The following is a 12,924-nucleotide window of genomic DNA, read 5'->3' as shown; positions in this document are numbered from 1 at the left end:
TAAGAAATTAAGAGCGAGTTCTAATGGAATATCTACGTCGCAGCACAGGGATCGTTTTCAGTGATCATCGCTCCGGTGTTCGAATGGCATTTTGTCTCACCTGATGTAAGTTCATCATTTTAAAAAGTCTAATTGATCATTAGAAAGATTATTAGCCAATTATGTTAGCTCAGATGAAAACTGCTCAGCTCATTAAAGAAGGAATAAAATTGCCTTGCTGAGTGTCTCAAAATGGCACCAACCCCCCCACCTGCCCCCCAAAAAGAACTTCCCTCTGAAACTCATCAGACTAATGTTTTGTTTTTTTTTCTGGAAAAGTTATTCCATGCTGCAAAAACTAAAGCTTACAACAGCTTCTATCAAAACGCTCCAACTTGTGGAAGGTGCTTCAGGAAGCTTTAAAAAATCTATGTAACAACTGGGTTTCTTCTTTGCTCCTAATTTTAGGAATATTGCTACTCAAGATATCAACATGTCAGTATTTACATAGTGAGCACAGTGTCATGTTATCTGTTTAAAATGTGGGGCTGAAATAACTAAATAAATAAAGCTGTTAATAAACTGGAATTCTGAAACAAATGTTTCAAAATCAGTTCCCAAATTGTCCCATTATTTAGCAGCACATCACCGTGTAAAAACTTCCTGCAGCCGTTTGAAGTGAATCCTAATGTCTTAATACTTTTGTTGGCCAACTTTGTAAACACTGTTGTTAAGACGTCCAATTTACACACCCCAGGCTATTTTGTAAGCAGCCGTGACTGACAAGCAAACCACCAACACCTTTGTCCTCACCTATTCCCCACCAGAGAGAGGCCATGCCCAGATCCGGTAACTGTTTATTGAGCGGCCTGAGAGCCTCGTGGCAGCTACTGCCTTCAAGTTAAGCATTAGGAGTGTGAGAAGGCAGTCGATGAGTCTGGACCCTAACATGTAATTACTCACGAGATGACAACCCCTTTACAAGGGAGGGAGGGTGAGGAAAAAAAAAAAAAAATCAATCATCGTTGAATTACTATCACTGAATGTCCTGCAAATTACCTGTGCAGAAGAGAAAAAGAAATTACCACGTATTCGATCCGCCGACCTCAACTCCATTTCAAGACAATGACAGGCGGACAGAAAAGGGAACAAACCTCAGCGGGATCACTTGAAAGAAATCCACAGCTAAACTTCTCTCTGCCGTGCATTCCTAAAGCTGAGATGTAAACCTCAGCAAACCATTTAGCAGTGATTTCTGAATGGATGCTGGCTTTAGATCACATATATTGACATATGTATTGACAGAAGCTGAGAAAACAAGTGCTAAATGCTTATGCAGCAGGCGCTTTGAGGTAATTATGAGAGTGGTAGCCGTTCAGTTCCTATCCTAAATTGATGACCGTTGAAGATGAAGAACGGCTGAACTATTGTGTGATACACATAAGGGACATGACACTACCTCCGCGCAACAACGCCGTCGCATTTGCCTGATTAATCCAATTTCTTCATTGAGCGTCGTGCAGATGCGAGTGTGAATGCGTACGTGAGGGAGATGTCACTTGTGTGTATGTTGTGGAGTTTCTCAGTATTTTGCAGCGTTACTGCAGCTGAAACGCAGTTATGAAACCCGTCTAACCTTATCTGCTCAAAGAAAAGCGAAAGACAGCCAGCGGCAAAAGAAAGCCAGAGACAGAAGAGATTAACGTCACCTGCGCTGGCACTGAACCAAACCAAAACAGCGTGCCAGGTCACGCCAGGAGAGGATGCTGGCCTGTCATTGGTGAAGGCAAGCAGGCAAAGGGAGCGTGCTGTAGGGCTGCTGAGACATAGGGCTGAGAAGCGAAAGGGATCAACTCATATTTGCTTGCTTCTTACCATCAGGTAGTATCAGCATTTCTGCATATGCATTCTTTTTTACGCATTTGGAATAAAATATCATAGTTAGAGATGCTTGATGCATTCTTGGAGATACCTCAGCTCATATCCCATAAAAGAATTTGAACACTGGCTCTTTATATCTATTTCTGTATATTTTTGTCTTGCTAATATGGCACAATTGTACCATGGAGATCAATGACGTTTCATATTATCTTTTGTCATTCTTGGCTCAACTGCCACTTTGTCTGCATGTTGTCTCCCCGTGCGTCTGTTCTGTTTGACTAAGTGAAATTGAAGAAGAGGGTAAAAGGAAACGAGCAAACAAAGGTAGCGCCTCCTAAGCTGGTTGACATGGAGACACCAGATATCAAAGTTGAGGAGAGCCAACTCAATTTAATGGACTGATAAGTAGAAGCAGGAGAGGATTTTTTTCTTTCCTTCTTTTCCTCTCTCGCACTCTCTCACCTAGCTAGCTGAGCAGCACATATCTGTTCCAAATGGAGGGAGTGCCTGAGCCTCCAAATGCAGCAGGCTCTGTTTGATGACCCTATTTGTATTCTGCTGCTGCGCTGCTTCTGCTGACCTGGGAATGAGAGATACAGGCAGGCAGCAGCTTTATCTGGCCAACAGGCCACCCTTGGTTTCTGCCTTCAGTCCTCTCCTCGACTGCCCACCGACCGGACGCCTCTCGGTGCCTTTCACTTCCGTTTCTGAAACGAACTGGCCAGATGTTGCACAGTTAACACCTCTCGCAAGACAACAGATTTAAATTTGGGGTGCCCCTCTTATCATGTCTTTTGAAGGTTTTTGAGGCACATTTTACAGTATGAGTATGATGTTTGCCAGATAATGACCACATGCTTGTTAGTCGTCTCACATATTTTACCCTTAGGAACAAGTGAAGGTGAATCTTTTTGTACTCGCTGTTTTGACTTCTTGGTTTTTGCCCTTTATATAATGAAACAGATGGTGTCCAGTGGTTTTAAAACTATAATTTTCCTTCAATTATTATAGAAAGGATTCATCAGACAAATAAAAGGGGTTAATAACAGTCTTTTAGAATAGTTTAGAAAAAAAAAAAGGGTTCAGTACCTGTGGGAAAGTGCTCATTGACTGGCCAGTTGTCCACCTGCAAGGTTGCATTGCCCCCATTCCTGGTGAATCGCACCAAATGGTATTTGCCATCGTTTACCGGTGTGTTTACCTCCTTAACACTGATGTCCACTGTTCCAATGTTGAATGTCACACCTATTTTGCCTTGTTCCTGGAACAGAAACAAAGAGTAGACAGAGTTGGTGATCTGATGCCATCAATCAAAGTGAGCGCTACTTCTCAATAAATGCAAGCCATATCAGATTGTGTGCCACCGCTGTCAGTGCTAGATGAATTTGAGCTGCAACCGCAGATTCCACCCACATGTATTGTTGTGCCGTAATGAATTAATTATACAATAAACTAACTGTAAAAAGTTCAATAAAGCTACTTGGATGAATGCCCTCGGCTGGTGCTAATGGTGAACTACTCAGAGAACCTGAGGACGCTAGCGTGCTACGCTTCATTATACCACTGTAATGTGATGAAAATAGGCTGCCAGCAGAGATTGTAATGATGAGTAATGCTCCCTGCAGCCTGTCACCACAAAACTGGCAGGACAGATGCTTTTTCTGCTGCGGTCCTTACAGAATGTATGAGTACCATATGCTTTGTTTAGCTCCTAATGCTAAACCAGTTATACCATGTCCGTAAATCGCGATGCCTCCTCATCACTTTCTGACTACTCTCCCCTCGACCCCACTAATTTTCATGAGCTGCCAGCATGTTTTATTGTGACTGCTTGTGTATTCATGGCCATGTAGGCGTTACAAGCAAAAGGTTTCAGAGCGGAGGCAGGGCTCGAGTGAGTGGCGATGGGGAAAGGCTGTGTTTTCTGTGTCATTTGTTTTAATCCCCCACAGGGAATCTCTCAGTGTAATTACCTTCTCTAGAAGCCCAGAGCAGTGGGACTATTTCTCATAACAAAACCAAAATTAGGAAGGCCTGAACACAGAGCAGACACATATTGTTAATTGATCAACAGAGACACTGGCCCTGCATGGTTGACTGTGACAATACAGACCCTCATAATGTCAAGCTGAATTTAACAGTGCTCCTCAGTATAAATGCACTGCAGGATTGCTACAAGTTAAATGACACAACACTTAAACCTGCTGACCTCTATTTAATGTTACAGGCTCTTAATACCTAAGAGGAGCACTTAATAAGGCCAAGCTATGCTTGATACAGCTCCTCTTGCAGTAAGTGAGGCTATAGTATGAGAATACTATACCACCCGATTACCATGGGAAGCTTCACTATACGGTAAAAAGGAATGGTGTTATTTAGCCTCAGACTTCAGCTTTTATCAACACATTTTGCTATAAGTTGGTTTACTCTACATTTTTGCTGCACTATTAAAAAACAAATCAAGCAGCAGTGCCGTCCCAGAGTATATCATGCTGTGTTGTCAGATGCCACTGGAGTCGGTGCCCTAATGCACCAGCTGTGACAATACTGTTCACCAAGAGATAATGGTCCCATTTTAGAGAACTACAAAGTCCACATTATGAGGGTGGAGTGGTGGTTGTAGGATAAACCGCTGGTTTGTCTGCCAGTTCATGCACTGTTTTGAGCATTTGTTTCATTTTTCACTTGCATTCTGCTTTTTGCTTTTTACTCACCGGTTAGTGGCTAAAAACTACAAAAGCCGCAGTCACACAGGCCTAGAGACAGACTGGCGACCGTCTGAGAACCACCACCGAGTGACCTAGAGACCAGTCAGTGAAACTGTGGCAACTGCAGGTTGCAAGGAAAAGTATGCATTCCACAACCAGCGGCTGGAGGTTGTTGGAGGTTGCAAGCATGAAATTGGTCACAAAGTGGCATACAGTATAGCGAAAACCTACTTGTGATTACTTTGGTTGCAAGCAGATTGATGTGTTCGCAAGCAGTTTGCATAGAAAACCCCAACTTGGTTGCAAACACCCATATATATTTATTTATTTAGCCTTTATTTATACAAGTTGTCCCACTGAGACTCAATATCTCATTTGCAAGAGAGACCTGGTTCCAAACAAGTGTAATAAAACTACTCACCAAGAGGTAGCAAAACTGTGATGAGTGCAACACAAACTATGAGTGACTGCAAAAATCTGACAGCAAATCACGAGGAGGGTTTCAGTGCAGCACTCTCTTTGTGACCAAACTCACCTGCCGACAGCCAGCAACCTCCAACAGTCACTGTCCACTGGCTGGAAGTTGCCGTGAGGTCACTGACGTTAATAGATAACTAAAGAAAATACTGTTTAATTAAGTTTGTTTTTCTTAACTGGAGCATCTTAAAAACCATGGAAGAAAGCAGACGCTTCTTTTGATTTCTGTTAATTAGGATTCCATTTTTGTTTCTTGGTGTTCTGCAAGTGCACGGGGCAGGAGTTGTCATGATTCAAGGTACCGTGCATCCTCCAGAGGTAGCATTTCAAAGATTTAAAAAAGGCAGAAAGCCCAGAAAATATGCAGCAAATGAACCCCCGCAGTGACTCTGCATACTGTACTTTTCTCTACAACTCCTTTTAACTGCCAAAGTGGTCAAAAGGCACTGAGCAGTATTCAGCACCACGCTCAAACTTACAGCTAAAACATCCTTTGTCTATTCATAAAAAGAGATACAGAATTTCAGTGTGCTTGAGACCATAATGGAAGGAACGATAGAGCCGCTCTGCTCTGTAACAATCTCTAACTCAGCTAATAATGGAAAAAGAATGTCACCACAGACACAAGAAAGCCATCTCCTAAAAGCTGAGCCAGGGTGCAGAGTAGGCGAGCAGAATTCCTGAATGTGCACTTAACTTCTCTGTCAGCGAGGTTGTAAATGGGCTCTTAATTTAAGTAGTTGTCATTAAAACTTAGAGCAACACTTCCAATAAAAGTGTGCGTGGGCGCACGTGTACGTGCATGCACGCCGCTTATCTGGCAGCAAATACACATAATCTACGCACCTAGACAAGATAAGCACACGCACAAATATGCAGATGATTTAATGTGACAAGGTGATGCTCAGCGTGTCTGTTGTACCGTGAAAAATACTACTAAAGCATCATGGCCTTCCTGACTGAAGACAAGACCTTTCCCTGGTATAAAAAAAAACAACATGTCTGACGGCCTGAGCGCATACAAAGCACAAACAGACACATCAGCACTAGTACATCCACTGTGACCTTCAGAGGCTCTGGCAGCCCTGGCTCTCCTGTGTAGTCGCATCAAAGCCACATCACCGACCCACTAATACCTACAAACAAAGACAGATCGTCATCCCCCTGGCCCCTGTACAAACAAACAACAAAACACAACAATTGTACACCTTTGTAACTGTTACTGAGTGCCTCCGGGCAGTGTGCAAAGAAGGAACTGTGTGTATTAGTGCATTGCAATGACACACCTCTCTCTCTCTATCTGCACTACTCCCATTGTCCAGCCTACCCTCCCACCCCTGCCACCGCAGCCCACCCACCTGCCCGCCCACCCCCTGCGCTGCAGCAATGTTTGATTGACAGATCCAATTACGTTTTTTATTGGCCTGTCGCTCGCGTGGCGGGAAGGCACTTCATTGTCTCCCGAGCAAAAGGGGAAAAATGGCTATTGTTCTCTTAGTGGAAAAGATGATGGCCGGCTATTCTAGGTGTAAACAAATGATGCGCAGAAAAATCACTTCCAAAACTTGCACACACTTAAATGCAAACAGACCCCGTCATGCACACACAGACTCGCAGACAATGAAGCGTAACCTTGCAATAAAGAATCTCAGGGTCTTTAGCGTTACACACACACAAAAAAAAATAAAAATACAGTATCCTAACATTCAACTCTAAAAAGCAAACACTCCAAATAGGAGATTACAGCAGTCTAACTGGTAGTTTATGTGTATAAGCCCTTTTATAGACTAACATGCTCCCACACTCTTTATTTAATGTCAGTCACAAACACTGACTCTTCACCGCTATAGGAATAAATGTTTGCGGTATGCGTGTGGGTCATTTAAGTATACAGTATGTGTGGGCATGCTGTGTTCATGCTCTGTGTAACTAAGAGTGATAAATGTAATTCCAGTGAGCAAATGCACCCCTCCCTCCAACTCATCCCTCCGCTGTGAGCTAGCCCGAGCTTGGCACGAGGATCTCCAGCGTTCCCACGTGTCCCGGCACACACTGACATCAGTAATCAGGCTCGCTGCAATCCAATTCAGGGCCGATCAATGCCTCCAACACATGGAGCGCCCTGGGCAGAGTGAAAGAGAGAGAATCACTCAAGGCAGTGGTGGGCGATCCTGCAGACAACCATTGCAGCCCTCATCAGACAGCTGCTGTACAGAGGACGAGCTGCTCACAATAGATGCCATCCCCAGCTCGCTGAATGGTCATTCTGTTAAGCCACAAGCCTGAGACAGATGAATACATCTGACAGCCATTTTATGCAGGTGATATGGGTAGAATAAGCATGTTTAGCTCTGCTGGGGAGGAAAAAAAAGAGATAGAATGATGGAGAAAGAAAGGGATAAAAATATGTAGCTATGACCTAGATAGTTTCTATAAGAAGATGTGCATTCAAAACACTCTAAGGTCAGGGAGTGTTATTAAAGTGGAAGCTTTTCCGACCTGCAAAAAGTATCATATTACAATCAAACCTGGATTGAAATCTAGTATGGGTACAGAGTAGTTGTAGTGGGATGACTCCAGCAGATCTATGTAAAGGCTCATTTGGGAGGGAGGAATATCTGATATCAGGAATGTGAACATGTCCCAGGGTGGGAGTTTGGGTTACATATCCCCTCTTTTCATCTGACATCAGCGCTCAAGTTAGCTTTCGCGGTCAGGGGCTAACAAAACTGGATCATGGACACAGTGGAAGTAGAATCAATAGAGTGGAGAAGCTAGCACACGCTGGACTGATGCACCTGGCCTTCCCAGTGCCGAAGCCATTTATCATCAGTAATTGACAGAGATAACTCATAGACGGTGCAGTGATTTGTAGCTGTCTATTCTTGTGCGCATCAAGCTCTAGAGTCAGAAATTTGCTAAAGGGTAGGATGTTAGAGGCTGTAAAAGAGGTTTGTGTGTGTGCTGGCCTTTAGAGCTAGTCATTTCTTCCTGTACACAATGCGCTGACAACTCGACAAGCCTTAGGCTCAGCAAGAGCCTGGCATATTTTTCTGTGGTCTTGCAGTGTTGGTGAAAGTGAAAGCTCTAATTACAGAATGAATGTCTCTATTTCTACAATAGATTAAACCGAATAGATCTACAAAGCAAATCACACCTAGTTATGAAAAGTAATTTAGAAACCCTGAAACACCACACTTAAAAAAAAAAGAAATTAGGACCTGAAAATGGCTGGTTCAACCTATTACAAGCATACAAGAAAACATATTATGTTTAGCAGTATACATTTATGAACATCAGATGCAGCTCTGCAAACCTAAACTGTGCAGCCATGTTCTTTTTTTAAAGAGGAGAGGCTTTCTCCTGGCAACCCTTCCAAACAAGCCACACTTGTTCAGTCTTTTTCTATTTGTACTGTAATATACTTTAACATTTAACATGCTAACTGAGGCCTGTAGCGTCTGAGATGTCGCTCTTGGGTAATTTACAATTCCCCCGAGCATTGCACGGTGTGACGTTAGCCTCTCAATCCCTGTGGAAGCAGTAAGGGTGTACTTAGTTTTTTACAGGACTCCACAAAGTGCTGTGAAAGCTTCTTTTTGACATGATTCTAAGAGAATGATTTGAAAACTGGGCACCGCTCGGTGTGTGAATTACACAGATGAACGAGCCAGATGGTTAAAAAAAAATAATAAAATAATAGTTAAAAGTCTCAAGACATGAAAAAAAAAAATTCCCCACTCGCCCTGTGGGTGGTCTGTGTTTTGTACTTCAAGCTTGGGCCTGGGAGCTTGGGGGTCCTGCGTAGTGTCTTAGCTGTTCCCAGGACTGAGCTCTTCTGGACAGAGATCTCGGATGTTGTTCCTGGAATCAGCTGGAGCTACTCTCCCAGTTTTGGGAGTGTTCCGATTACCACGGGAATCCTTGCTCTTTGATCCTCTGCTGTAGAATATATATGAACCTGGGCAAACAACCCAAAATAATTTGCCCGTCTGATATCCCTAATGGCTAATGTACAAGTCTCTTATAATTAAATTGAAATGTCCATTTTAAATGATGAACTTAAGCAGGTGTAAACACTGAGCAGTTATTTGCTCTGCGTGATTCTTTATAAGAGACATAAAGCTTTGAATAAGAAAGAAAGAGCAGAACTTTATATTTTACTGACTAAAGCCCGGTTTGACATGCAGCTGCTCATTGCAGTGATGCATACGTAGTGCCGCTGACAGGCAAGCACCACAAAAAGGATCTAATTTTGGATGGATCTATTCTACCGTGGAACTGAATAAAACACTGCAGACATGGTTTTACTTTCACATATTAAAAGCTGCGGCATTCAGGTTTCCTAGCTTCGTACAGTGACAGTCTTAATGCACTATTCAAATAAACATTCCTCTGCAAACTGTGAAATTTCATAAATCATTAATCGCCTCAAATGTTCATTCAGATGTTCATAATCGGCTGCCGAGCTGTCGTGAGAAGCCATGAGGGAGGATACCACGCGCAGAGGCCTGGGTGCCTCTGAAATATTGATCAGGCCTAAAAGAGCTCGGAGGTCTAACACAGGCTATATCTCACACCTGAGAGAGCCAGAAACAGCTTCATCGAATGGACAGGAACAAAATGGCTTCCACCTTGCGTTACTTAGAGCTACTGTAATTGCTGGGATAATACCATAGCGTCCATTAGCCAGCTGGTTAATGCCCAGAAGTGCCAGCTAGTGTTAGCCCAGACCGAAGAGGAAGAGACATTGCATTTTTAATATAAACACAAGCAGCAGCGTTGCTGTGGAAGGTAATGGTTTTGACTTCAGCGCTCAGGCTCAATGTCAAACTCTGTTCCTTGCTCTTTGATCCTCTGCTGCAGAATATGAATCGTGCAGGGTCAGCCTTATCAATTATTTACACCCACTCTTTCCCTATTTCCTGTTTGTCCGCTCTTCTGGCTGTAACTTGCCTTGACACTAATGGCGGACGGCCTGGTGAAAACATTTATCAATGTTACCGCAGAGTCCTCTCGAGTTCTACACTATCACTTTCAGCCTTTTGGAACTTAGAGTACTGACAGTGCACTGATCCTAATCGCCACCACCAGACTTTGCTGCCTGCGTCTGTGCTGCCCCTGAAAGAACCTTTGGCTACCAGAGAATCTGTTGCTCATTATCTGTATTAAATGCCGATGTTTAATATACTTTCACAATTTTGCTTTTTAAATTTGCATTGAAAAAAATAACTAATAAATCAGGCTGCCAGGCTTATCAGTTCTGTTCTCTGAGCTTTGACCTTTGTCCTAGACCTCATCTTTCCTCAGCGTGGAATGATTCACAGAACAAATCGTTGTTTTCATTGGTTCCTGTTTTTTAAGTCTATTTACTGTAATATTATTAAACCAGCATGTCAGAGGAAAAGCCTCTGATGATCAGATTCTCATTCATCAGCTCATCAGACCTGTTGCCACAGATTTTCAGTTCTTGTGGAATTTGGCATTCCACAGACTTTTCTCTTTGTTTCCCTTTATAAAGAATGGCTTCTTGACCGTGACCCTTTCACTGAGACCACTTCTGATAAGGGTTTAGCAAACAGTAGATGGATAAACTGAAGGGCCTGATGTAGCTCTCAGGTCCTGTGTCAGGTTTTTGCTGGATTTTGTCCTTTTTCCAAAGGACTTGACTTTTAGATACCGTTCATCTGCTGTAGATGGTTTTTACGCTTGGCACTTCTTCTTTTGTCCTCCACTTGTCCAGCTTCCTTAAAATATTCAAGGACACACTACAGACCATGTTGATATACATCAGGGTTTCAGCTAATAATTCCTTGGGAAAATTTTTTTTTTTTTATGTCTGTCAAAAACATAAAAATACATACTGAAAATGGATTCTTTGCTAAGTTCATCACGTGAGTTAGGTGCCTTGTTTATGCTTGAATGATTTATAGATCCGAATTAAACAAACAAACAAACAAAACAAATTTTGAACGACTTCCAAGAAAGTCTGGCTCCTTGGAAACAAAGGATTAAAAGATGATGGGTGGTTCAAGACTTTTACACAGTACCTCTAGCAGTACTAACAATAAATGTTTCTCTCCTTTCAAAAAAATCTGTAGAATTTTAAGTAATAAGTATAATACTGCCATCATAATATCCATAATAGCAACTATTGAAGTTACTGTTACAGATTGCCAACCCCATCTATAGAGAGTGAAGCTGCTGAGTGTTGCTTCATCTCTGTTTATAGTCAGAATAGTACACACAAGTAATTATAATGCAAACTGCACAATCAAAAGCTGGCTATAAACCACAGAAATGTGGTAGAATCTCTGCCGTGAATTTTCATCTGCCTGACGTGCTGCTACACTACTTCATTTGCACCATTACGCTGCAGCGTGTGCTGTGCACCAACAACATGTAAAGAGGCCATACCATGCTACCATAGTTGTGCTAATACATTTCTTGGTCTGATGTTTCACAGCAGCAGCTGTTAAGAAGTTGCTGGGCGTAAATCGGAAGCGTTTGGGTTTAAAGCATCTCTGATCCATGACAGAAAAAGCAGGTTTCATATGACCTCACACTGCAAAGTGTTGGGTCCACTTGGTCCCTGTACACCAGGGGGCTTATTTAAAAAAAAAAAAAAAAAAAGCCAATGAATGGGATTTGTGCTAGATGGAATAATATGCTGTGAAAGTCCATTAGGGACTAGGCTAATGAAATTGAAACAGCTTGGTGATCAAATTAGAATCTGTTCGGCAGATATTTAATTTAATGTGCTGCTGAATTTGAGCACTTTCAATTTGGTAGCCCCAGAGTGAAAGTAGCATACAATAAATCAAGCGGTCACACAATTTACCCTACATTCTTTCCTCCCCTTCATTTTTCAGAAATGAACCACTTTCTAATGTATTCACAAAATGCCTACCCGCTCCATTTTCTCAGACAAAACAGACTAAGCGTTTAAGTGGCAAACAAAACGAAATGAGCAAAGACACGGAATGCAAAAATCACAAGCAGGCTTTATCTTTGACCTTTGAGTGTGTTTTCCCATAGAGAATACCTTGAGTCACAATCACATGCATCGCTGCAGCTGCTTGGTAAAGAGTCATGGGGTGAAATTATTTGAATAGACACACAAAAGATTTCAGCTTGTTTGAAGAGCTGCCCTCTGCATTTTGCACGCTCTCCTTACCATGTCTCGGCTAATATGCAAAATAAAACCACACTGTGACAAAGAAAAAGTAAGGGGGGGGGCAGAAGCTATTTTAGACAGCTTCACATAGTCCCAATTAACAAAATGGACGGTGATTATTGGAGCAAGAGAGATAAATTCTAAACCGAGGGGGAGGCTTATTATTACACGGTCATATTTAACAGCGGGGACATGCTTGCTCTCTTGTCCCAGGTTGTTGTAGTCATAAACATGTCTTTGAGTGCTGAGCAAAGCCTGGACTGCAGTTCACTGAGTGTGTGTGTGTGTGTGTGTGTGTGTGTGTGTGTGTGTGTGTCTGTGTGTGACAAAGAGACGAGGATAGAGCGAGGCGCAGCTTCTCATCCATCTGTTTATATAAACATACTATTCCGGGCACGCACTTCCAGGCACAAACAGACAGACCGATGAATGTAAACACACAAGCGTGCACGTGAACTCACACACACTTGTACACACACACACGGAAGAAACACAGATGGCTGTTTTTGTTTTTTTTTTGTTTTTTTTTGTCACAGCCCTTCTTTGTCCAATGTTGTTTCTGCGAGCGGCATTAAAATTAGAAGCGCTAACGCCCACGTGCACTAGAACAGGTGTTAGAAATGCTAATGCTAATGGCTGGCATCTACAGTAGACGGTGTTCTGATCCCTCGCTGGCGGTGTCTGGTCTAGCTCGTGAAGGGT

At 42.6% G+C, this 12,924-nt stretch overlaps 1 protein-coding gene across 3 annotated transcripts in view; it reads right to left on the bottom strand.

The window, feature by feature from the left end:
- The window catches only part of nrxn3b (neurexin 3b), a 310,461-nt gene that overhangs the window by 40,696 nt on the left and 256,841 nt on the right, over positions 1–12,924 (bottom strand). For all 3 annotated transcript variants that reach the window (XM_030720979.1, XM_030720980.1, XM_030720981.1), the window contains one exon: positions 2,950–3,121. In XM_030720979.1, coding sequence (XP_030576839.1) covers positions 2,950–3,121 — 172 coding nt within the window. The remainder of the gene's footprint in view (positions 1–2,949; positions 3,122–12,924) is intronic.

This window comes from Archocentrus centrarchus, chromosome 24, assembly GCF_007364275.1.
Source record: "Archocentrus centrarchus isolate MPI-CPG fArcCen1 chromosome 24, fArcCen1, whole genome shotgun sequence".
Classification (NCBI taxonomy): Eukaryota; Metazoa; Chordata; class Actinopteri; order Cichliformes; family Cichlidae; genus Archocentrus; species Archocentrus centrarchus.
Note: the sequence above shows the minus strand (reverse complement) of the source record. Positions and strands in the feature narration are given on the sequence as shown.